Source organism: Lolium rigidum, chromosome 3 (genome assembly GCF_022539505.1).
Source record: "Lolium rigidum isolate FL_2022 chromosome 3, APGP_CSIRO_Lrig_0.1, whole genome shotgun sequence".
Classification (NCBI taxonomy): domain Eukaryota; kingdom Viridiplantae; phylum Streptophyta; class Magnoliopsida; order Poales; family Poaceae; genus Lolium; species Lolium rigidum.
In genome coordinates, this window is record NC_061510.1 from 396681452 (window position 1) to 396708479 (window position 27028).

Consider the following 27028-nt stretch of genomic DNA (forward strand, 5'->3'; position numbering starts at 1 on the left):
ATTTGTATTTTAGTGTGTGAAGATCTTCGCCGACGAGGTCCGGCTTCATCGTGAAACTATAAAGGCTAGGTCTCCCCGCATATAGGGTCGTCCTTGGGATCTCTTAGTCTTTTTTCTCCTTCTCGAGAACGCCCTTTTTTTAATTCATTGTCACAAATGTATTATGGCTCGAGAACTTCTCAACTACCAGGTGAACCATATTTTGCCGGCTCCGACGTGTGCCAGAGGTAGAGCTTTGCTATAGACGCGTGCACCCGCCCACGAGTTATGAGTGCGGGAGGAAGGCAACGTCGATTTTCACAACCGTATGCATTTTTATGCTTATGTGTGTGACTTTGAGATATGCCCGTTTGGAAAGAAAAAAAAAACACCACTCCCTCCGTCTCTCTTTAATTGTCGCAGTTTGTGCAAGATCTATGCCTAAACATGCGTCGATTAAATACCTCTATTCTAAACTAGTTGTTGCATGTTGAATAAACCTAGACGGAAGGCAATATTTTTGCGTAAATCTATGATTATTGGTTTGGAGTTTGGACTAGAGGGAGTATCTACATTTGTGTTTGCTGACACGTTTGGCCTGCAACATTTTGGGTATACATAGGTCGTGCACCATGAATATTTGAGCCGTTGAATTGCCAGATGTGTTCCGTGTCAATTTTTCCAAAACAAAACGCCACGAGGCCACGAGGCCACGAGGAGACCCCCGAATCACATTCCTGCTTGCCCCACTGCCCATGTGCTGACGTGATAACGACTCGTGCAACACTCTTGCTCGCACTGCCCACAGCAGAACCAAACCTTCCCCCGGTCGCCGCTCACTTCCCATTTCCCATCTCCATCTCCTCGACTCGATCGAACCAACGAACCTGGATCGCGAACGGCGGCGGAGCCCAGATGCCCCCGCGTCTCCGTCTCCTGCTCCTCCTCCTCCTGGCCGCCGCCGCGCTCCCGCCGCCGGCCGCGTCCCAGCTCGGCGACTACGCCGCCCCTCCTCCCCCGCACCCACGCCCGCACCCGCTAAAAGCCGGGACCGCCGGAGGTGCCGCCAGCGGCGGCGGCAGCAGCACCGTGCTCACCACCGCGCTCGTCTCCGTCGCGTCGCTGCTCATCGTGCTCCTGCTCTACCTCTGCGTCGCCATCGCCGTCCGCCGCTTCCGCTCCCGCCGCCCCTGCGGCGCCGGCGGCCCGGACGAGGAGGACGGCCGCGGCGTCCCGTCCCAAACCCAGTCCTCCCGCGCCGCCGCGTTCCTCCGCCGCCACGGCCTGCACCACGCCCGCCCCTCCTTCACCTACGAGCAGCTCCGCGCGGCCACCGCCGGCTTCGACGCCGCGCGGAAGCTCGGCGACGGCGGCTTCGGGACCGTCTACCTCGGCTACCTCCCGCCCGCCGCCCGCCCCGCCGCCGTCAAGCGCCTCCACATCCCGCCCTCCCCGGGCCCGTCCTTCCCCTCCGCCGCCGCCGCCATCACCAAGTCCTTCTGCAACGAGGTGCTCATCCTCTCCGCGCTCCGCCACCCGCACCTCGTCCGCCTCCACGGCTTCTGCGCCGACCCGCGCGCCCTGCTCCTCGTCTACGACTTCGTGCCCAACGGCACCCTCTCCCACCACCTCCACCGCGCCACCTCCACCACCCTCCCCGCGCGCCCGCCGCTCCCCTGGCGGACCCGCCTCGCCATGGCCGCCCAGATCGCGTCCGCGCTCGAGTACCTCCACTTCGCCGTCAAGCCGCGCGTCGTGCACCGCGACGTCACCTCCTCCAACATCTTCGTCGAGGCCGACATGCGCGCGCGCCTCGGCGACTTCGGCCTCTCGCGCCTCCTCGCGCCGCCCGACGCCTGCTCCACCGCCACCGGCCGGGAGGTCGCCGTCTGCTGCACCGCGCCGCAGGGCACGCCCGGGTACCTCGACCCGGACTACCACCGCTCCTTCCAGCTCACCGAGAAGAGCGACGTCTACAGCTTCGGCGTCGTCGTGCTCGAGCTCGTCACCGGGCTCAGGCCCGTCGACGTGCGCAGGGAGCGCAGGGACGTCACGCTCGCCGACTGGGTGGTCTCCAAGATCCAGATCGGGGAGCTCAGGGAGGTCGTCGACCCGCCCGTGCTCGACGAGTGCCCTGCCGTGATGCCCACCGTCGAGGCGGTCGCAGAGCTGGCGTTCCGGTGCGTCACGCCGGACAAGGATGACCGGCCCGACGCCCGGGAGGTGCTGGCCGAGCTGAGGAGGATCCAGGACATGCTTCCTCCTGAATTGCCCACCCACAACCACAAGGGCTCTTAGACATGGTTTCTGCGGATCAGAAATTCTGAATTGTGATAGCACTGCACAATCTCTTGCGTTGCTGATGGCTGTGGCTGAAAAAAGATTGGCATCGTCCTTGCATTTGTCCAAGACAAGTGCCTCATGGTGGATGAGACATGTCGCAATCCAAGGTGCGTACACAGGTTGTAGATACACTGAGCTTAAATGTAACTGTGTTGGTTCTGTGAGCTGATGAAGTAGTATGAGCAAAGCTCTTCAATAGCATTGTGCTAACAGAGCAGGAGTCTTAACTATGTGTTCTTGTAGTAAGCTGTTTATCCGAGGAACTGATGGTATAAAACATCCCATTGGGCCTTTGTCAGATCGCAAGTAGTAGTAGCTTATATTTTGGCATCTTTTACAGTACCTTTTACCACTCCAAGAATGAAGAGAGGTATGATTTGAGCAACGGTTAGGATTAACCGATTTAGATTAGGCCCAACAGCCTAGCAAGATATAGGTAACAGAAAAAAAACAATTAAAAATAGTAGTAATTGGCCTGGCCCAACAGTTGGAAGAGAGAGCTCCAAGGACGAGCACGCGAGTCAGAAAGGCGGTCTGCATCGAGGGCGGCCGCCGCCGCCACCACCTGATCGGCCCTATCCTGCATCTCCGGCCAGCGACGCAGCTACCAGGTCCGCCCCGTCCTGCATCGCGGGCGATCGCCGTCGCCAGTAGATTCGGATGGTCCTGCATCGCAGGCACCAGGTCGACGCTGCCGCAACATCGAGAGACGCCGAGTCTAGGTAGTGTATTGCTCTATTCCTTGGTGATCTGAAGTAAATAATCCACACTCTCTTCTCTAATCAGCCAGCCCATTGAATACGGTTCTGCTTTTTTAATCGATGTAGCACACTCGAGTCAGCCAAACTTTGATCTCTTTAATTTATTCGGTTGCTCTGGTACGAGTACTACTAAGTGTATTTTCAAGTATTAGAAAACATAGGTCTGATAATTTCCTAACTGAAAATATTAGTGGAGATGGTCTAGCTGCACCCCGAAGCATCCTAGGAGAAGGTATCTATTGCTGTGGGCTAATCCAGATAATCCAAAAAAATGTACTGATTGTTTTATTTGTTGTTATTGATCATGCCTAATTAACTTAGATTTCACTGATTGTTTTTGCGGCCGCTTGTTTAATGGCCTCTCAGCATGTTTCTAGTTCTGAGATTATCCTCAGGTACCAACATAGTTGGATCATATTTCTGCACTTTGTGAAGCTATCAGTAGAACTAAGAAATTTAGAATGTTGAGGTAGAGAACAATAACAAATGAACTTGATCAGTTAATACTCATGTTTCAGGAATTGACAGCATCATCAAGATGATCAATATAAACATACACAGTAAACGCAGGTCATGATAAAGGAAAGACGACAAAAGAGAAAACAGATCTGGTAGTTAACCAAGATATGTGAAACAATAGCTTTTTTTCTTAAAGATGAGCTTTAGTGTGTCAGTGGTGTGTGCCCAGGATCAACCATAATGCCTTACAAAGGATCAGTAGTTGTTTATTTCTCAATTTACTCTGCTTACCAAGTTTGATGATTAGCTTATTTTTACCTAGATCCTCCTTACTTGGTAAAGCAGTAACTTGAAAGGATTCATTGTGTACTCTTCAGGTACACACCGTTGAAACTATTTCGAAACATATATTTGTAACGGCTAATTAGACAGGAAGGTAAGTGCTTCTCCATTACATTCCAGATTTTTTATTTGGATGCCATGCCATTTTAACGATAATTGTACATGCCATAGTATATGTTCTATTTAATGCTATCAGACTGCTTCATAGAGAAAACACAAAAGGTTGTAACGGTATTCAATGTTGTCTAATAGTGTTTCTAGTTTTAAAAGCTTTCATATATGTTCTTGTTTTCTATAGGCATCTAAAAGGTACAAGCATATATGTTCTTATTTTCTACAGGCATGTTATAGGTGCCATGTTCTTCTTGCCCGTTGCTATTGCAATTGAAAGGTATGCAGATTTTTGGCTTGTTATTTGCCTGGATTATATGGTAGGTAAAAGTACAAGGCAGAGGTAAAAGTGATGGCGTCTTGGTTGGCTGGCATTTTGTGATCCTAATGATGCACTCAACCAGTTCCATCAGAATGTTGTGAACTTGCTAGAGTCTGATGTAGATACTCTTTAAAGAAGAATGAACAAGATTGAAGCTCTTATAAGGAGAAGAAACGACCAAAGAAGATTGTTGACGCTAGCTTGGAGATCTAGTCCTATTTTACAAATGTTTGATAAACTTCCATGGATTTTGGCTTTTGTAATAGGCAGTACAATTTAAGTTCCGTATGGATATTTGCTAGTGTGAAAGTGTACACAAGCGACAAGCTTCTGCATTCTTAAGCAACAATCTGCATTACTTAAGCAATGAGTAGAAGGGCTGGAAGAGTTCCTACCTGCTTTACAGACCAAGTTCATTTTATCTGTAAGTCTAAGTATTGTTCTGTAAACATGTCCGTGCCTGCTTCATAGAACTCTTCCAGATTTTGTGAACATGTTATGTGAAGTAATTACAATAAAAAAATTGGCACACTCTTATAATTGATCATTCATTACAGGTTTACTATAGAATCCAAACAATCTTCTAAAGTTCTCCTTTCTATACTTGTTTTTAGCAATTACTCCCTTCGTTAGGGATTTTTTTGAGTACACCAGACAGTGTAATTACTCCCATGGGACTTCAGCAACCAGCATCCAATCTCCATCCTTGTCTTCGTATTTCCGCACATATTCACCATCGTTTTTGTTCTCAGATACACTATCCTCATTCCCTGGCAGAACATTTGACCCAGTACATCATTTAAGGACAAACAAACAAACTGTCTGAGAAAGCACTCCTTCAAACATTTAGTGATCCCGTGCAACATGATAACAAGGCATATAAATTGAGCAGTCCAAGTGAATATTCAGATAATGTGGATTTTGCTCGGTCGGGTAGATCATCGCAGAGCCTTCCTATAGTTTGATCATGTGTTACCTGAATATGATCAGCGAAGTACAAAATAGTCAGCAAAAAAGAGCTAATTACATAAAAAAGGGCACGAGGAAAAAAGTGTCAATGTACAAGGCTACAACATGTGATTATTTTCCTAGTAATGAAACAAAACTATGCCAAACTGACAAGGGAAGCCACTCATACATAATAACGATTTCACTATTGCTAAGAACCCAGCCCGCCTATACGTTTTAAGAACATTACGGAAATTATTGTGAGCAGCTAAACCTAAACAGAAACATTATGTGACAAAGGGGTTGTACTGAGCACCAAGTGCTACAAAGAAAGAGCACCACAAAGACCTAAATATCTTCCACATAGAACTAACTGGAGGGTTTTTTTAACTGAAAGGTTTTGTTGTCTATGCATACAAGCAAAATTATATTGATATCTTGTTAATGTAGTATAAAGACCTGAATTAAGTTTGATAGATTTTGTTCAGCTCTGACAATAGCTTGCTGCCTGAACAAGTCGGCATGAGCATACTTAGTATAGGAAGTTCATATCATAAATCTAAGATTCAGGTCACTTTCTGGATGAGGTGAAACGTATGCAGTTTGCTAGATGACAATTGATTTTGGTAAGGAATCAAGGTCTCAGGTGGCAAAATCATATGCATATGCAACCTACATCGCTTATTCAAACAGATAGCTCAATCACCTAACCTAAAAATCATGACAATATTTTCAAATTTCTGATAGGAATGTGTTTGATGTTATAATGCCTGCTGGGAAATGAGCACTTGTTTTTTGGCTTGAGTGATGACTAAATTCCATTGTCAACAATTCAGCATTGAGAAAACTAACATTGCTAAGAACTTATATCATAAGAATGAACATCACATCATCAAACATGTCAACGAGATAGTGCATCGCTAGAAACAATGCACGTAGTACCTAGCATCATCTAGCACTGAACCTATAAACCAGTATTTCAATATTCTGCAACTTACATTCTTAATTAGTAGGTTTGATGAGCCATGGTCGTCACAAAGGAACTTACATGGAGCATGTCGATGTCTTGTTCATGGACCTGGTACTCGTTCACTGATCCTGTGTTGGCCACCTTGGCGAGCGCCAGCCACCTGGCAACCCGGGTACCTCGTAGCTGATCTCCTGGGCGTCGACTCCCACCCTCTCGGACGCTTATGCAGCTCGCAGTCGACCACGAGCAGCAGGCAGATGAGACAGGGAAGGACCGACGACAGAGACGAGGAGAAGGCCACGCGCTGGCGACCACCGAAACACATGTCGGCGACGCCTCCCATCGACTCCTTCCATTTGGCCTGGAATGGAAGTAGTTCGTCGACCTCTTGCCGGCGCGCCGCGATGAAAGCCACCTACCGCTCCCGGAACCACGTGATGGGCTTGGCCGCCTTGGCGAGCGACGATGACGGCGCCGTCAATCTTGGATCCACGCGGAGGCCAAGGGCCAAGGCCCCCGCCACCGAGACGGTTTTTGGTAAGGGGGCGGCGGATGGGGATCAGGCCGTCATGCTGCCTGGAGCGGGCGAGGAGGCGGTGGCGCCGGAGTTGGTGAATTGAGAGAGATCGGCGGCGGCGGAACGTCTGGCAGCAGGAACTAGAACGATGAGGACTCTATGCGATCGACAGATGTTGGGCCTAGTCCAATCTATTGGGCTTGGCCTGTCTATTGGGCTCAACCCATCTACTTATTTTTTTCTGAGGTGCGAAAATTCCTAGAGGTATGTAACATACCTGTCCAATTTTAAGCTGTGGTATGAATTTATTTGGACCATTAGATGGACGAAAATCAATGGCTGTCATTCATTTAAGGGTACCACAAAAGAACCCTATATTTTCTGATGATGGTGACTACCCTATCAAATAGTTGACTTGCTCAGGAAAATATTCAGTACATTCGTTCTCTGCTCATGCTAATTTTCCAGGGATTATCCCCTTTCATACCCCTATGCTATGTGGACCTTCTGTGTGCATCATTGTGTCCTCATATTCGCCTTTTCTCGTGGCTGAATTCCAACAACAATATTCTGGTAAGAGCTGCATTTTTTTGGGCTCTGAACCTGAAAAAAGATTGGCATCGTCCTTGCATTTGTCGAAGGCAAGTGCCTCGTGGTGGATGATCGGATATCACATTATATACATCTGCAGGAAGAGCACAGCCTTCTTTCTTCGCGAGACATGTCGCAGTCCAATGTGCGTGGAGAGTTAATAGATATATACTACTGAGCTCAGTTGTAGAAGGATAAGTGTTGGTTCTGTGTGCTGATGAAGTAGTGTGAGCAAAGCTCTTCAATAGTATTGTGTAATGGCACAGGAGCCTTAACTATGTTCCTGTAGTAAGCTGTTTATCCGAGGAACTAATAGTATTAAATATCCATTGGGTCTTTGTCAGATCGCAAGTAGCAGGATTAGTAACTTTATTTTCTGATGATGGTGACTATCCTATCTGATAGTTGACTTGCTCAGGGTAATATTCAGTATATTCGTTCTCTGCTCATGCTAATTTTCCAGGGATTACCCCTTTTCATACCCCTATGCTTTCTGGAGCTTCTGTGTGCATCACTGGTACTCATATTTAACCGTTTTGCCTTTTTATTTTCTGCATTTTTTTTGCTCTGAACCTGAGTCTACAACAAGCTGTTTCATCGATAGCATTGTTGCTTAGAATGTGTGTTCTGTGGCTAGTTTCTAGATCATCGTCTTAAAGACTGACTTGAATTGAAATGTGCAGTAGGCAATCTTCGGCTGGGGAGTAGTTTTCTCTTCATGCACCGTAGAAGCTTTTGTCAAGGATATGCATTTCCCTGAGGTGGATCGTATTCCACAATGTTGAACGGGAAGCTACAGGAGCTACGTACTTGAGGTCACCTTGTAGGAGCTGAACCGATCGCGGAAGACACCTGATGTTGCTGCGCGCTGATTCAGGTGTGTCGGTCTTCGGTGCTGTAATTTACGTGATTGGTGCTTCAGTGCAAATTCGCCCTGAAAGTGCTTCCGTGGAGACACGGGCGGTGCTAATCCCGCCGCCGGGACGATGTGGATGTGGTTCAATGCCAACCTCCTGGCTAAAGGATTGGCATTATCCTCGCATCGCATTTGTCGAATATATAAGTGCCTCAGGGTGGATGACCTTATAACACATTGCATACATGTGCAGGAAGAACATATCCACTAGTTTTTCGCAAGAGTGACTTGATCAAAGGTGCATGGACAGGTTATAGATACATGAGCTCAATTGTGGAAGGATGTTTGTTCTATGAGCTGATGAAGTAGTAGTACGATCAATGCTCTTCTGCCCTAGTTTTTTAAGCTCCTTTGCCTTGTGTTTGGCTGCAACTTGTGATCATGGAACAGGACCCGTAACTCTGCTCTTGCCAAAATGAATACCTGTAAGTTGTTTACCCAAGGAACCGATGGTATAGAACATCTCAGTAGGTCCTTGTCAGATTGCAAGTAGTAGTAACTTTTATTTTCTGATAATGGTGACTATCCTATCCGATAGTTGACTTGCTCAGGAAAATAAGTACAATCGTTCTCTGATCATGCTAATTTTCCAGGGATTACCCCTTTCATACCCTTATGCTTTGTGGAGCTTCTTTCTGCATCACTTGCTCCTCATATAACAACCACCACTAGGTCCTTGTCAGATTGCAAGGAGTAAATTGTTTTTTCATGATGGCGATTGATTTATCTGACATTTGACTTCCTCAGGAAAATACACAGTAGTATATTTGTTCTCTGCTCATGTTAATTTTCCAGGGATTTCCCCTCTTTGTACCCCTGTGCTTTGTTGAGCTTGTGTCACTTGTGTGTGTGCATTAGTGCGTCATCATGTTCACATTTTCTCGTGGTTGCTTTCCAATGGTATTATTCTGGTAAGAGCTGCGTGTTTTTTTTGTTCTGAACCCTAGTCTACACCAACCTGTGTTGTGGAGCGCATTGTTGTTGCTTAGAGTGTGTGGAGTTTTGTCTCCTGATTACAAGCTTGAACATTTTGCTAGTTTCAGCGACTTGAAATGAAATGTGCATAGGCTGCTCTGATACAGATGCAGATCAGGTTGCGGAGTAGTGTTCTCTTCTATGCGCCATGGAAGCTCTTGTCAAGGATATGCAGCTGCAGTGTTGGGCAGGACGCTGCAGGAGCTAAGTACTCTGAATCTCCTTGTAGGAGCTGAACTGGGAAGGATGGAACAGCTCAAGGTTGCTAAAAGGGGCTGATCTGATGCTGCGGAAGACACCTGATGCTACTGCGTGTGGATTCGGGTGTGTTGGTCTTCGCTGCTGTAAGCTTCAGTCAGTGCAAACACGCCCAGAATGTGCTTCCGTGGAGACACGGGCGGTGCTGTGCCCGCTCGTGGGACGAGCTACAGATTCTGGGAGAGGTGTCGGCGCTGGTTCTTCGACGAGGTGGCGCCGTGGCATTGTACACCCAGATCAGAACTGCCCTAGCATGACCTCTCACGTTGTTGATGGATGTTGTTCCAGTGCCAAGCTCTGGGCTAAATGATTGGCATTATCCTTGCATTTGTTGGAAACAAGTGCCTCAGGGTGGATGACCGGGTAACTCATTATACAGATGATGCTCAAGAAGAACAGATCCACTCCTTTTTTTGCGGGACAAGTCACAATCAAATGTGCATGGACAGGTTATAGATACATGAGATCAACTGTAGAAGGATGTTGGTTGTGTTAGTTGATGAAGTAGTAGTATCAGCAATGCTCTTCTGTCTTGGGTTACTACTTTTCTCTGATAATGGGGTCCGATAGTTGACATCCTCAGGAAAATACTCACTAGTTCAGTCGTTCCGTGCTCATGTCAATTTCCCAGTGATCTCCCCTTCCACTACCCTGAGGTTTTTGAAGCACGTGTGTGCCTCGCTGCCTCCTCATGTTCACATAATCACATTTTCTTGTGGCTTGCTTCCCAACAATTTTATTCTGAACCTGAGTCGACGCTGAAATATTTCATCAGAGTGAATTGTTGCTCGGAGTGTGTGGAGTCCTGTCTCGTGATTACAGATTTCTGGATCATCGTTAGAAGGATAGTGATTTGGAATGTGCACTTAGGCAGCTCCGGGCAGTAATGTTCTCTTCTATGCGCCATGGAGGGTTTTGTGCAAGGATATGTAGTTTCCCAAGATTGATTGCATTAATCCAATGCCATGTCATACCTACTGGATTACTATTCCAGTGCCGCATACGTATGGCAAGGGAGCTACCATAGCGTCCTGGCACACTTGTAGCGAGATTGATCCATCTGATCGAGTGGAGATAGCAGATGATGGCCAACGATCTGGCCACAAACGATGACATACACACAGGCTGATCGGCTGTTCTGGTTCTGCGAGGCTTGGATGGGTGCATTGCTACAAAACATGGGCTTAAGTAGAGCAAAGAGATCTTAGACGATTCAGACTTAACTAAATTTCAGTCACATGACGCCACCGTTATAATCCAGTTGTAACTCACGTGTAACTCATAGATCAGTATGAATCTTCAAGCAAATTCGATGGTGTCGCTTGTTTGCAGAACAAAACATTATTTGATTCTTTTCGTTGGCTTTTCTCTCAAAATTTCAATTGTAGAAGTAAAAATATTCAAACATATTTTAGTAGATAAAATGTTTCGCACTCAAATAACCAATATAAAGTGAAAAAGTGAGTTATCTTTTGTTTCTGAGCTACACAATTTAAATCGTTGTCTTTTTTTTGCTGTCCTCTTCAATATCTTCACGATGAATTATCCTTATTGGTACTCTGATAGCAACAAACATCGCACAATTAACAATAATTTTGTAGTCACATAGCATTATGCTTATTTGTGAAGCATATATGTTAGATTTTACAAAAATAATCGGTAAGTCATATCTGTATATGCATATGTAAATGATCTATTTTACTATAAACTACTATAAACCAACGTTTTATCGGAACTTGACATGATATTACGGATTGACATCACCATTTTCATCATTTTTTCTATTTTTTTATTTTTTGTCCAAAGTTTATCTTTGATTTAGGACGTTGTACTCAATATAACCCGTCATGGTTGATTGTTATTTATCCATGCAAACTAACTATGTACTTGAAACTTACTGAGCCCACCACAAGATAGAGTTAAAGTTGCTCATATTTAAATATTGTAATTGTTTTTCATCACTCTAGTTAGCACAAAGCTCCAAATAATATTTTGATGAAGTATTGCATAACATAATTTGGGGATCTATGGAGGATTTTGTATAAGATATTAAGATATATATATGATTCTTAAGATAACTCGGATGTTTATCATTGAAACTATACTGATGCTAAACTAACCCTGCATTATCTCACAGTAGTTATATTTTTCTCAATAGAAACTAATGTGCTATACTGAATATTACGCCCTAAATCGAATGCAAGTTTATAAATATTTAGTTTACTCACACGTCTTAAGAAATTGCAAGAGATAGGTTAGCAAATATGTTGGTGGAATAATCCAGAATGTACAAGAAATAAGAGAAATATCTTGATAAGCTTTTCTAGACTATTATCCAGGTTACGTGCAACCTTTAAAAGAATTATTATAGAGGTATTAGTGACAAGTTGAGCTGCAACTTTTCCTTTTGATTGGAAAAATTAATGGAGCGGTGGCGGCCAAGTGATTAGCTTGGTCGTTCCTACAAGTGCTCATTGTAAGATGCAATCTTTCCGATAAGTAGAGTTTGCCGAACAACAGAGATCACACACTTGTTTGGTAACTTCAGCCGCAAAACTAAACAAAGTAGAGCAAGTTAAAGGAGCGAGAGTTCTAGAAGAGAAGGGTTCGTGTTACTAGTGGCGGTGATGGTGATTGTGTCCTATGCGACAGTTGACTTCCTCAGGAAAATGCTCACTACAGTCTCTCTAGTCTCTCTGCTCATGTTAATTTTCCAAGGATCTCTCTCCCTTTCATAGTTTCTTTCCCTGACCTTTGTGGAGCTTGCGTGTGCCTCACTGCCTTCACATTTTCTTGTGGTTGTTTCCCGACAATAATACTGACGAGGGTTGTGGTTTTTTGCAGGGCCGGGCCGACAAAAATCCGGGCCCCGTGCGAAGTACTAAAATGGGCCCCTATTTTATAAAATTTTAAACTATTCAAAAATATAATGTATATGTCTTACTATCTTAAACATCAGTTGGATATATTAAAAATTATTCCTATTCATCTCTTTATTCCATAATATTTATTTGAATAACAACATTTTTTAGGTTTTTTGAAATAAAATCATCAATATTATCCTAATAATCAATCTTGTCCAACACTTCACTCTCAAGTGATATTCTCGTTAAATCATTGACTCTTTGTTGTGTCATCCTAATACGCATAAATGATTTTAATAGTTCAATTTAAAAAAGTACCATTTTGCTGATGCAACGGTCACATAAATGATCAATAAAATTCTATATGAAATATTTACATTGGAAAAAACAATTATGACATTTTAAATAATACAAAAACTTCAATAGGCCCTATATTTTCTTTTGGAATGAATTCTTGAAGAAATTTCAGCTCAACATATAGATCATTGGCATCGATTTTATATTCATTTTTATCTTTTGTAAGGGCAGCCTCAAGATTCTCACAAGAAGATAAGCCGCAAGCCGCAACATTGTTGATCATCAATCAGGCGAGAAGAACGCAGAAGATAAGGGAAATTTAATTTACCTTGTCTAGTCGCTGGACGGATGCGTGACGGCTCGAGTTTTTCCGTCCCGGCGTCAGCGGCGCCGTGGGAGTGAAACAAACATCGCTCGTCGCTGCCTTTTCCTTTAGCGAGTAGCTGCAGTGCGGATCGGATCAGGGAAGGAGGCGATGAGGCTAGTACGCGAGGACGGTTCGTTGGCTATCTCGTGACTTGTGATGTCGCCTCTCGCTTTGACTGCCCACGATCGCTGAGTAACACGAAGATTCTCTGGCTCCGTGCGAAACCCGCGTAGCATTTCAAGGCCCAGTACGTGCCTTTGTATACTTTCTCTATTTTTTCTATACAAGTAATTAAGTATATAGGCCTATATAAAAATTTGGGGCCCCCCAAATTCTGGGGCCTGTGCAAGATGCACAGTCGGCACATCTGGCCGCTCGGGCCTGGTTTTTTGTTCTAAACCTTCGTCTACACTCTACACCGACGAACTGTTTCGTCAAGTGCATTCCATTTCTTGTGACTACTATTTTTAGAAGTGGTGTTTTCTTCTTCTATGCGCCATGGAAGCTTTTGAGCGAGGGTATATATGCAGTTGCCCGAGGTGGATCGTGTTACCGCAATGTTGGACAGGAAGCTGCAGCCTGAAGGAGCTGCTGCGCACTCAGAGTCGCCTTTGAGCAGCTGTACTGGGAATGAAGGAGCGACTCACAGTTGCCAAGGGGAGCTGATCTGAAGGACTGAAGCAACGAGCCAACGAGAGACACCTTCGGTCGGTCGGGTGCTGTAATTCCAGGGTTCAGTGCTTCCGTGCAAACACGGCCGGAGCTGTGCCCGCCGCCGAGACGAGCTACGGATTGCAGAAGAGGCGGCCGTGCTGCTTCCGTGATCAGGCCAGTCAGCCCAGTGTGTTTGCCTTCCTCGCTACCGACTCCCGAGAATCATGGCGTCGCTGCCGTCTGTCGCCAAATCCCGCAACGAAACGCAAGCACGCGTCGCCCCTTTAATTAACTGCCGCGGCGAGCCGGTCTCCTTCATCGTCCGCCGCGTCTTCCGCAATCCAAAGCTACTGCCGACCGCCCGTCTGCAAATTGCCATGGTGCTCTACTGCGTTCGTCGTAGAGGAAGATCGAGCTCAGTATTTAGCTCCCTCTGACGCTAATTTGGGCTCTGCTGGCCGCTATTTTTCGTTTGATCACCTCCTCACTGACTGCCGGCCACCGTTGAAAAGAAAAGACTGATTGCCGCAGTGCCGCACCTTCATTAGTAATGGCGTGCTCGGTAAACTGCGTTGATTTCTGCCTCCCGGGCGGCATATATCGTTGGGGCCTGCTTGAGTGCTTGACACAGTCAAAAAACCATGTCATGTACTGCATTGCACGTTCTTGCATTAGAACACCAACTTTTCATGCTTTTATTGATTTTAGGCGACTAATGCAAATGTTGGGTATTTAGTTGCCCAAACATATTTCATATGGTCACCTTGTTTTTGAGTGCTAAAGTAGCCCAACACTGGCCCGCAAAATAAAAGTTACCAACACTAACAGGTAATTTGATAGACATGCAATCCGACATATAATAAGCATTGGAACATCTCCAGTCGCGTCCCACAAACCGTCCCCAAACGGCGCCGGATTGAGCATTTGGGGAACGTGTTTCGTCCGTGCCGTATTTGGAGGACGTCGCTCCCCAGTCTCGTCCCCCAAACGCCACCCCAAACATTAAAATACTCTTTTTTGTTTATTTGCATTTTTATTTCAATAAAAGGGAGAAACATTCCACAAACTAATACATGATTGGGAACATGGTTTACACGAAGACACAATTTGGAACATGGTTTTTCACAAACTAATACATAATTTGAACCACGGTTGATACAAATATAAAACATTGCAAAAAACTAAACCTAACTAGGCCGGGCATGGAAGGTTTCGTGTGTTCGCTGCCAAGAAAGAACACTCGAGGGCACACCCAATCACCCAAACTGGAAAATCCAGCTGGTGAGGTGCCCCTGTTGGTTCTTCCGAGGAAGAACAACCAGAAACATCCATGCATATTTTCGCTGCGAAGAAACAACACTCGTCAGTCGTCGTCCTCCTCAGCGTTGTCGTCGCGGTAGTGCCGGCGGCAACGCGTCTCGTCGAACACGTTGATGCTCATGTCCCTGTCGCCAAAGTAGGAGAACACGAGCACGAAGCCGGCTTGGAGGCGGTGGTAGCGCGCGAACCTCTCCCAGCCGATGTGGAGGTACATCTTGCCGCGCGCGTCGTAGATCACGTCGACGATTTACCGGCAGTAGCCGCAGGCAGCCTCCTGCAGATGCAGCGAGCCCGGGAGCCCGTCGCCGGCGACGAAGTCGGCGAAGGTGTCCGACAGCCTCTGGATACCGTGTGGGTCGCCCTTGAGGATGATGACGAACTTGATCAGCACGGGCCCCTCCTCGTCCTGCATGTACGACGATGGAGACAACAGCGCCGCAGGCGACGTCGAGCGTGCAGCTCTACCGCGGCCACGACCACGGCCGCGAGCTCGGCCTGCGCCTCTACCAGCCATGGCGTCGACTCTTGAGATGGTGGCGGCTAGGATTGGGGAGAGAGGCGCTAGGGTTTGTGTGTGAGAGAGACGATGAGAGGCGACCCTTTTTATAGGCCGGAGGGAGGTGGGGGAGTGGTGGCGCTCATTAACGCCGGCACGCAGAGCTAGGCGCAACGAGACGCTTCGCTGCGCCTCTGCGGGAACTGCACCGTCGCTGCGCGCCAATAACTTCCGTCGCGAGGTAGGCGACGGTTAGGTTGTGCCGCTGACGCGTCGGTCCCGCCACTCCCCGCCTCGCTTTTCGGTGTGTCCGGCGGCCCCGGAGCGTCCCCTGTGTAGCGCGGATGGGCTCGGGGCACCGGACACCGTATCGGGCCGCGCCGGACAAAAAACGGCTTTGAGGGACGCGGCCGAGAACGTTTTTTTATCCGGCGCGCCCTAAATTCCTTTAGGGGACGGTTTGAGAAATGCGACTGGAGATGCTCTTACCACGCAGAACTAGTACACCTACTACATTATTTAAGCACCACGAGTTAACCAAACAATAGCTCATGGTACATGAAAAATTACCACCCGTGGGGTTAAGACCTGGTAGAATTAGAGGGAACATGGTACGCTTTTGAAATCAAACGTTGTCACACTCTTCCTACTCATTCCCCTCTTGCTCGAGCCAACTCCATCGGTTGTCATCCAAACTGCAAGACTGTCTTCACCATCTCGGCTTGGTCTCGGCTTGGTCTCTAGGGCTATCCATTTTGGCGAAGCCGACAACAGTGTCGGTGAGATGAGCTGCATTATTGGCGCCACACGAGCCGTTACCCTCGGTTTTGACGGCAAGCTCATGTTCCTCGACCGATAAAAACAGTCCATGGAAAGCTCATGTTTCTCAACAAACTCCAAATGTTTCAATATGCAACCAAATAGTTAGTAGCATATAAATTATAGGATCGTCAAAATGTTGTTGAGATGGACAAATCAATAGTGGATAGGTCAAACATACACTTAGAAGGCTCACTTTTAAATCTACTTCCATACGGCTATAAAGATTCTCTTGTTGCCGTGAACAAAGTAAGTAAATTGTTAGCATCAGTGAGATTTCTGGTTCCAAGCAATTAAAGTTCCCACTGAGGCTCCTTCTAATGGCTGAAACACATAGGAACTGGGTTTCTGTGGTAGAAAGATATGGCTTTGAATAGAGAGATTTTCTGCAGCTTAGGTTCTTATAAGCACAAAATATCCGAGTGTGCAAAATTAACCAAATGGTATATAGTGGTGTTTTTGTCATTGCCTCCTAAACCCTTAAACTACATGAAGCGATATTCATCGTGAACCTATAGCACCACCCAAGTCAATAGAAAAATAAATCATGTGAGACCAATAGAGTGAGATAAAAAGATTAGGGAACATAGTTAAGCTTTCCAGCGTTACTGGGGTTTACAACACGCATTTGAAAGGGATATAGATAGTGATGTCTAGGGCTTTAAAGGCACCTCCAGTATGCATCACCAACTTCGAAGGAGAAGAAATAGATATTGTTGCGGCATATTGACCGATTAATTAGACCTAAATGGTATCATTAGTGTTTGTTTTCTTACCCCAACCAGTTACATGAAAATGAATTTTGCAAGATCATATCTAGGATAAATTTTGGGATTGCTTTTGATGCAGCTATGTCGTTGTGTTACAGGTTGCCATTTCTCTGTCTTATATGAAAAACATGTTTCTTCTAAGGAAAATACAATTTCACTAATAATGTAAAACTTATTAGATCACATTTAAGTAAGATAATGTTTTTGATATATATATTAGAAATTTCTCATTCATTTTCAAAATCGTCACCACAAGTAACCGAGCCTATTGGGGACTAGAATTAAACCTTCACATTTTTGTAATTTATTTATTTTTCTTTATAACTTTAGTACCATATTTAAAAAATCACCTTGAAGCGAAACATTGCACCGCCTTGAGAGAATAATATTGTACTTATTGGAGATATATAGTTATAGCTTTGAAATACAAATGAGATATCTAACATTGAAATTTCAAGTGCTAAACTAGACCTACATTTCTTTCTCGTGTTATAACTATTTCTAATAGAAAGTTGTTTCTTTAGTAGAATACTACCTCCTGAAGTATGCTAATATGGATATAATTTCTTTATAACTTCCATCTATCCATATTGTATTTTGTATATATATCATAGATGGTTCTAGAGTATACCACCAAGAAAGCATATCTTATATGTGCACAAATGACTAGTATGTAGGTTAGTCCTGATTTGGTAGTAAATTTAGATTGATCGGTGAAAAGTTTAGGAGCACAAGTGCCTTAGGCCTTTCACAGTGGGGTCTCTTAGCGTGGCATCAGAGGTGTTTTTCTTATTTGGCACTATATTAAATAAGAGACATTGGTGTTGTATCTTAGCTAAGACAATTGTTACACGGAGCTATAGGAACCATTCTTGGCATAATCTCATGCATGCATGCATGTCTACATGATCATTAAATAAACGTAAAACTCTTAAGATACAATATAGTGTAGAAGTTGTCTCTTAAATATTGATACAACTCTTAACATACACTGGTAGCCAAAATAACATGCTAAAATACAATGCATTGTGAAAGGTATTATTCCAAATGCATTTACTGATTGTTATGGTTGGAGGTGGATGGAGTTTTTACATGGGACACAAGAAATATTTATTCCCAAAAACTTATGTGCAAACATAGAATGTCTGGATGTATATGTGAATTTATTCTAAAACATTAACATTTTAAAATGTGTATCCAAACATTGAGTTCATATATGCACCCAAGAGCCAAGTTGAATTTCCAGTAGGTGGTGCTTTGACTCCTAGGTGTATAAAACTATTATAAAAAATGCATAATAAAAATTTTTTTGGAATATTAAAAAAATTGAACAAATATTTCACGTGTATATCCCAACATTCTATATTCTCACACAAGTTTTCTGAGAAAAAAAGACAAAAAAATGTCCTGTGAAGAGTCAATGTTGGAGTTGAATCTTGTCATTTTTTACATGGGACACAAAAAAAAAATTCCGTAAACTTATGTGCGAATATGGAATGTCGGGGTGTAGATGTGATTTTCTTTCTAAAATTCTAACATTGTAAATGTGTATCCAAACAATGGGTTCATATGTATGCGGGAGCCGAGTTAAATTTCTGGTTATGGTTCCATGCTCGGTCTTAGTACTACATATTTTCAAATGGGCCACTAGGACTGAAGCTAGCTCGTGTGGACACTTTTATCATGAAATCATTCAAGGAACTGATGGACTCCACTCCATCTGTTCCAAAGAAATTGAAGTTGTACTTTGTCCTCAATCAAATTTCTCTAAATTTGATTGTATTATAAAAAATCCAATATCTACAATTTCTACAACTGAAAAATCGAGCCTATGCATCATGAGTTTTTTTCTGAATAAACAACATGAAAATGGTTTGTAACTTAGAGATCAACATGAATAAACAACATGAACATGTACCGAAGCGCAAAGTGAACACAACTGCTGGATCGCCAGCCTGAAGTCACCGACCGAATCGGATGCCAAAACCCTGTCGCCAAGGATTCCCCGTCCAACTAGGCGTCTTCCCGGTGATGTTCGATTCGGCCACCACTTTTCGCGCGCTTTCCTGATGCTTCGCCTCCGTGGGGTGTCCAGACCAACCAATCAAAATCGCCTTTGCCGTGCCCGGCCGACACGCATGCCCTACCACCTTTCTCCTCACACGCCACGTCTCTCCCCCGGCCACACACGGCTCGCCGGCCGGCTATAAGTAAACTCAGCCGCCGCCCAGAAACGCCATTAGCCACCCAGTTACCTGCTCCATTCACCATTCACCTGCTCCACTACCCATCTCCCTGCTCCACCGTCGACACGCACAGAGCGAGTTCGTCGCGCTCGTCTCTCGGGCGATCAAGATGAGCGATCCCAAGTACGCCTACCCCTACCCGGCGCAAGGTAGTACTGATCATGATCTTGATTTCAAGGATGAGAAAGAGTAATTGTTGCTGATCGATCTCCCTTTTGGTTGTGCAGGTTACTACCAGGGAGGGCCGTACCAGGGTGGACCGTACCAGGGGCCTCCGGTGATGGCGCCGCCGCAGTACGCCCCGCCGCCGCCCAGGGCGCAGCCCAGCTTCCTCGAAGGATGGTATGTACATACGGCTAATTACACCAATTATTCGACTTCTTAGCTCAGTTAAGCTATGATCAAGAAGCTAATAACTACTGTACTTACTAAACTTTGTGCTTTGGTATTGTGTAGCTTGGCTGCGCTTTGTTGCTGTTGCTTGATCGACGAGTGCTGCTGCGACCCGTCCATCATCTTCGTCGGGTAAATCGAAAGGGGAGCCGGCCGTCTTGGCCCGCGGATCGATCAGCGCGTGAACTGTACAGAGGAAATGGCGCGAAGAGTACCACCTTAATTAATTACACAAGTTGTTGCTACGCCATGATCTACATATATATTAGCTCATATATTGTTAATTTGTTATCTCACGGTGGTGCCTATGTATCTCGTCTACAACTAGTAACACGAGTGCTTGATGATCTTATCTGATCTTTACCCGTGCGTCTCACTTCTCCCCTGTATATGTATGTACCCTGTCAGTGTTGCAAGTGTGTTCCTCGCTCAACTATTTCATCGGTGCATTCGTTGATTCGCTGCTCAACTACTCTAAGACTAGTATATATTACGCTTATAATTGTCAATGGATCGTGATTAATTTTAATTCCTCTTCTAATTGTGATTGGCTGGATACATGAGAGGGAGACCTCTGAACAGGGAATGACACGGTTAAAGGCAACAATTTGCAGAATTAATGTTAAAGCAAATATATATCCACATATAAAGCATGTGATTCGACCAACAATGACGAAAGTATGTATGCGTTCAGACGCTCTCTCGAAAGTGCGAGCGAGTGCAAGACATTTCGAGAAAAAATAAGAAAGAATTGCCTGCCCTAATCGCGAGACACGGATCTCATATCGCCATCACCGTATGGTCTCTGGGCGTCTACTCGATAATAATCAAGGGTCAAAAGGGGGATTGCGAGAGCAGTTGATAGACGGTTGAAGAACCGATCAAATATTATTGCAGAATAGGAAGTTGGATGTGTGTATGATTACACCACATAATGAGTCAAACAAGGACGTTTGCTACGAATATGAATATATTTGCTAGAAATAAAATAATGTCTTCCTTTTCGATGAAAAAACAAATCGACATCTCAATCTCCGAAAGCTTTTTCCTTACCCAGCTAATATCCCGCTCATACTCTCGCTATCCACAAAAGAATGTGTACTTCACTTTTTTTTTGGAACATCAAACCTTTCAAGTTTTACTTTGTACAAACATTTATGGCACCAATTAGTAGTATCATTAGATCATGATAAGTACTCGTATCATACAACTATTTGGTTTCTTGGTTTCATAAATATTATTATGTTATTGCGGAAACTCGGTAAAAGTTATGTGAAATTACATACTCTAGCCAGTTCAATTAAAAGACCAATTTGACGGAAGAGTGCTAGGCAATTATGTTCAACACTTCCTCTCACGTCTAGGCTGGTGGGTGTTTTTTAAGATCTAGCACGGACCTTAAAGGTGTATCCTTGATTTTTTAGAAATACTGCGGATATTTATTTTAAGTACTGCGTTGGCAAGGAGTTGAACCCAGAACCTTGTAGGTCTGATACCATGGTTGGAATTGCATGATGTAGCCAGTTCAACCAAAAAATCGATCTAATGGAAGAGAGTTGGTCAATTATATTCAACAAGTTTAACATAGCTTGACTCTAACCCCCCCCCCCCCCCCCGGCGGAAAATACACTCTCTCGAGGATGAAGGGAGTAGTTGATGGGACTTCGACTAATTCCATTCATAGGAGCACATTAGACCGAGTAAAAAAATTGTGGGAAAACTAAAAGTTCCACTGAATTGTACTAAAAACCGTGATTTATGCTTGTAGGAACACATTAGACCGATTAATTCCATTCATAGTCTTGCCTCCACTCTATTTGTCCAATCTAGGGTTAGGTTTGCTATTGGACACCTTTATTGATTATAGAGGTTCAAACCAGAGACCTTTTTTCACGAAAAATGAGTATGTAAACTACCATTTTCATTATCCTTACAGATAGGAGGAAACCTTTACGGCGACCTATACATTCCATCTTGATCTACAAACACGTCTTTTTGCCCGTGACTATCCAAAATCTAATGAAACATCTAATTTCATCCATCTACAGCAGGATAGCACTTACTTCTATGCTTCTCTTCATCTTGAACGTGAAAAATTCGAGGTCTCTTGAACGAGCTTTTTTGTGAAAAAACACACATTCCGATCAGGCACATGGATCCTCTTTAAGTGATGGATTCCAGGTCTATGACAACATCAACATGAATATACCCCTGGCAGGGAAATGCATTTGATTTCTACCGTTCAACAATCAACACTTGTGTGCGTCAGCCTTACAAGTTACATGCCTGTGATGCGTTAACTGGAGCAAATTTGTGACTTTGGACTACATGTTTGCGGCCGTGTAACAGGGAAAATCGTGCCGGAACACCAAAACAATGTGCTATTCAGTAAATGCCGCAAATACAAACTCCTCACTTTTGTGTGTGTGTGGTTTAAACTTTTGCATGCTGCACTTTCTTGTGTTTCTCTCCGTGGCATGAGAGAAATAAGCTTCCTTCCATTTTTCTGAACTAGCAACTATTTTACATGCGATACAAAAACTCATTGCATTTTAGATATTAAATAAATAAATAAATAAATACAAATTCCGAATTTCAGCCAAGTGCCATTTAGCAATTTGGTAAATACAAATTCAAATATTACACAATTTTTTCTGGTTTATTTATTTTTCATCCTGCATTTTCTTCTTGAGCTCTTGGAAGAAATATTGTTCCTTCACTCTCCCGAAGTAGTAATTTCTCCAACTTTTGGAAGGAAATTTTGTCTGGTCTTACAAGTATTTTATTTTTCATGTAAAAAAGTATTTTATTTTTCTCTAACTCTTAGAGGAGACTTTGGTCCAGGCAACCAAAAAAATTGAAAATATTTTAGCAATACCGTAAACAAATACAAACTTTAAATATCAGCCAAGTGCTATTTAGGAATTCAGAAAATGTTAATTTAAATATATAAATATTTTTTGTGAGTGGTTTATACTTTTGCATATGCATTTTCTCTTTTTTTCCTGCCCCGTCAGAGAAACACGCTTCCTACGTCCTCCTGACGTAGTAAACCTTTTTCTCGTGCCAAACAAAAGAATTTACCGTGTTTTGGAAATCGGTGATTTAAAAAAAATCTAATGTAGCAAGGTTTATTTATAAAAATAGCGGAATAATTTTTTACCTTTTAATCCTGTAAAATTTAGTTTGATCTGTTTCGTGTAAAATATAAACCATTTTAGAAAGATACTCCTGCTATCCTGCTTGGCAAATATTTGCCAAACAATAGAGTGCCGTCGGAGATGGGCTTTCAGCCAGAAGCCCCAAAGTTACACTACGAACCCTAACTCTAGGTAATGCAGAGGCACCACACGCCGACGATCCGGCACCGCGCGCTCTGTTTCCGGGGAGAAGCGGCAGTGCGGCACGGGCGCGGGCGGCGCGAGTGTCTCCGTCACGCCCGAGCAGGCGAGCACCACCTCCCGCCGAACGAGCTTCTCCATCCCGAGCGCCTCCTGCTGCCCGAGCCGACTTCTAGCAACCCGAGCTCGACCTACAGCCAGGACCTCGCCGCTCCCCCAGACCCGCCATCGACGCTCTCTCCCCCGGTGAGCTGCCAATTTTCTTTGCTTTGCATCCCACTGATATATCCTCTTTAGCATCTGTCTGCCTGTAGAAGATAGCTAAGAGCATGTCTAATAGACCCCCTAAAAGGCCCAAACCCATAAAATAACCGGGGATATACGGAGCAGACCCGTAAAACAGGCCACCGCGTCGATTTTTTAAAGTTTCGGTTAGGGGTGGCTTCTGGCCCCCTACTTGTAGGGGCGGGAGGCTGAATACAGGGCCAACCCCCACTCGTAGCGCGCTGAACTTGTAGGAAATCGCAACTGCACACCGCTGTCGATCTGCAGTTGCGCGTGCGTGCTCCGCCATGGAACCCCGCTGGTGCTCCCATATTCGCGCGTGGTGGGTCTCCCCTGCCTTTGGTGACCGCGCCTGGGCGCAGCTGGTGTGCGCGCGCGGCCTGGGACCAAGCGACGGCTGCTGGCGCTTGTTCGTTCCTCGCGTCGGTCGCGGCAGGGGGTCGTGGCGGGCGGGGGCAGCCGGCCCACGGCCGGTGGCGGCGGGCAGGGGCGGCGGCCGGCCGGGGCGGGGCAAGGGGCCAGGGCGGCATCGCGCGACGGGGGCCGTGGCGGGCGGGGGCAGCCGGCCCACGGCCGGGGCAGGGGCAGGGGCAGGGGCTGGAGGAGGAAGAAGAGGAAAACAAAATTGATTTGGCATATTCTAGGAATATGCCTTTTACAGTTTAGGGATACGGGGTCTGCTAGCTCGGACGAGTTTTCGGCCGATCGAAATCGAATATAGGGCCCTCTACTCGTGTTATACGGGGCATAAATTTAGGGGGTCTGTTAGACATGCTCTAACACTGTAGTTGCCATTGTGTCTGCTCGTTCAATTACCTCGTTTGGTAGATTAGGTAAATTAGATTAACATTTCTAGGAGTAGTATGGCAGGTGATTGTTAACAGTGTGCAAGCTAACTATAGCTTCATGAATTAGGGTCATCCTTTTGGTAACTGAAACAAATTTGTGAATGTGAATGGTGACTTGATTTTGGATCGAATTGCAGGTTTGTCATGTCGATGTTCTCCGGCGTATCTGTCATCACGGAAGGCAAGCACTGCACCACGTCGGTCGTTAACGCCCGCACGGACAGCGGCTACCACCTGCTTGTGGTCAAAGACTACTCACGCACCGTACAAGAGATACCCAATGGTGAGCAGATCATCTCCGGTGCATTCATGGTAGGAGGCCATCAATGGTGCATCTACTACAGTCCTAACGGTGTCAACCCGAGTTCTGCCGACTTCATCTCCTTGTATATTTGCCTTTGCGGTGACGATGATGAAGTGGAAGAGGTCGCGGAGGAAAAGGCCAAGTTCGAGTTATCCTTCGTCGACCAGGTTGAGTATCAAAAGCCGATGCACATTCGTGCAACAGAAACTTACAGCTTCTCCAGCAAAGGTGATCTCCACGGCTGCTCTCAGTTTATGAAAAGAGATGCCCTTGAACGGTCGGCTCATCTGAAGGATGATTGTTTTACCATGCGGTGTGACATTATGGTTTGCAAGGATCCCAACACCGGTGATGCCGTTGGCACCCTGTCTGACGTACACCTGCATTTTGACCATCTCCTTCACAATAAGGTGGGTGCTGATGTGACATTTGAGGTCAACGGCGAGACGTTTGCTGCACACCGTTGTGTGCTTGCAGCCCGATCAAAAGTCTTCATGGCACAGCTCTTTGGCCCCATGATGGAGAGTAATACATCCAGTGTCATACATATCAAAGACATGGAAGCAAAAGTGTTTGCGGCTTTGCTTAAGTTCATCTACACAGATTCATTCCCTGAGATGGACAAGGACAACAACATGGAGGAAGGAGGACAAGATGAGAAAAAAGAGGAAGAAGCTGAGTATGTAATGTGGCTGCAGGACTTGTTTGTAGCGGCGGACAGATATGAACTCCAACGGCTCAAGGTCTTATGTGAAGGGCACTTGGCCCAGGATTTATCTGTGAGCTCCGTGGCCTCCACTCTTGCTCTAGCTGAGCAGCACTAGTGCTACGGGTTGAAGGAGGCATGCTTATAGTTACCACCTATCCCTCTGTTTTGAAGGAGATCATTGCCAAGGTTGCATCCAGTCATAATCACAAGAAGAGGAAGCAGTAGAGGATGTAATGTCGCTGCAAGTAGCACTATTATGCATATATGGGATGGGATCCTCTAGGTAGATTGTAGTTTGTGTGTCTGTAATGCAAGACCTGGAGTTTCATCACGTCGTTTGCCTATATGTTGGATCTATGTTGACCTAGAAAAATCCAACATATTGCAAATATGGAGTTGGACGGTTCCCTAGCTAGACGTTTCTTTGTTGCTTTGTGCCTTCCCTGTCATGTAAAAAAGAAAAAAAACTTGATCTAGTGGTTATCAAGAACTATCCTGATGTTGCAAAGTCTGATGATGGTTGCTGTCAACTTTCGGTTAGAAAAGCTATGAAAAGAGCTTCCAGACCTGTGATAGAATTCCTGTTTTCTGTAGGTGCCATTTTTTGTTGCCCAAATCAGCTCCCGAGTGCAGTTTTTTTCTGCTGTCGACCTTTGACACCTGTTGTGGTATCAGAGACTCAGAGTGCACAATTGAAAACAACGTTTGATGACATGGAAGGTCTAGAACGCAAGAAAGATCTCGGCAAGAAAGGATCTCAAATGGTATGGAAACTCTTGCTGAAAGGAAACTGCCAAGATCTAGAACCATATGAACCACCTACAGCTGAAATGGTTAGTTTACTCACTATGTTTCCATGCCTTTTTTGCAAGTATTTATGCGGTTTCCTGAGGTTGGTTTGGTGGTGGCGTCAATAGCACCAACTGAATTAGTTTAGGCATGATTTCTACAATGCCTGCCCCCATCAACATTTGTGTAGCTGGCATTCGCCGTTTGTATGCACAAGGGATGCCAGCTCCTTCCCAACTGCTAAAATTGTGGTGTGTGCTACACACTTGTATGCTGCGTGTATCTGCAGAATAAAGATGTTCAACTGCTCTGCAACTCCGGTACGGTTCGCTGGGATTTGCTGGTTCTCTCTTCATTTGAAACCCATTAAGATCACTGGTTATGCTTGAATTTCTGTAAGTTCGCAACTACTCCATCGGGCCGACACTAAACCATTCATGTTTATGCATAGGAAAGTGCGTGACTGCATGTCACTGCTAGGGGCAGCGTTTTGGCTAGTCCTGGAATCAGGACCGCCAAACAAGCCATGAGGTTATGTGCCAAAGCATTTTGGGTCAGCTACGTGTGTGTTGCAAATAAAAATATATATAGACTGAAGGGTACGATGGGACCGTGCATGGAGATCTCTTTCGAATAAGGCCGTCTGTGTTTACGCGGACCCTTAAATAATCCTGGATGGAGTCTGGTTCGTGGATCGGTGCGTGGTAACTGGCAAGTGAAGTGCGTCCTGGTGGCTCTGGCGGCTGGCGCGCAAAAAAGATTTCTAAGGAGCTACAGAATTCGTACGGGGACGAAGAAATCCACTCATATTGTAGCCTCGGCCCGAAGCCGCCCTCACCCATGCAAAAAAAAAAGTCCTTGCTATAAATTTATAAGGCTACTACTCCGGTACTCCGTATAATTTAGTGTTGACAAGTAGAAATGTGCAATTTCTATCAGTTTCTGTGAAACTCGTTTCAGATGTATATGCCATCAGCCACGCAAACAGTTTACCGGACATCGTTTAGTTGGCGAATTAGCATCAGTAAACAACG

General features: G+C 45.1%; 2 protein-coding genes and 2 long non-coding RNA genes across 4 annotated transcripts; 3 read left to right on the forward strand and 1 right to left on the reverse strand.

Annotated features, from left to right (window-relative positions):
• Positions 1 to 894: 894 nt before the first annotated feature.
• LOC124700854 (LEAF RUST 10 DISEASE-RESISTANCE LOCUS RECEPTOR-LIKE PROTEIN KINASE-like 1.5) lies at positions 895 to 2615 on the forward strand. The gene has a single exon (XM_047232917.1). The coding sequence runs from the start codon at positions 895 to 897 to the stop codon at positions 2275 to 2277; it is 1383 nt and encodes a 460-aa protein (XP_047088873.1). The 3' UTR covers positions 2278 to 2615.
• Positions 2616 to 2941: 326 nt separating this feature from the next.
• Positions 2942 to 4837, forward strand: LOC124700855. The gene is made up of 3 exons (XR_007001848.1): positions 2942 to 3044; positions 3920 to 3978; positions 4225 to 4837. It is a non-coding gene; the product is annotated as an uncharacterized LOC124700855 (long non-coding RNA).
• Positions 4827 to 6471, reverse strand: LOC124700856. Its single transcript, XR_007001850.1, has 2 exons — positions 6314 to 6471; positions 4827 to 5293 (listed from the first exon to the last, which is right to left on the reverse strand). It is a non-coding gene; the product is annotated as an uncharacterized LOC124700856 (long non-coding RNA).
• A 16714-nt stretch (positions 6472 to 23185) lies between these two features.
• LOC124700857 (BTB/POZ and MATH domain-containing protein 2-like) lies at positions 23186 to 25346 on the forward strand. The gene is made up of 2 exons (XM_047232918.1): positions 23186 to 23305; positions 24330 to 25346. The coding sequence occupies exon 2, from the start codon at positions 24337 to 24339 to the stop codon at positions 25318 to 25320; it is 984 nt and encodes a 327-aa protein (XP_047088874.1). The 5' UTR covers positions 23186 to 23305; positions 24330 to 24336; the 3' UTR covers positions 25321 to 25346.
• The last annotated feature ends 1682 nt before the right edge of the window (positions 25347 to 27028 follow it).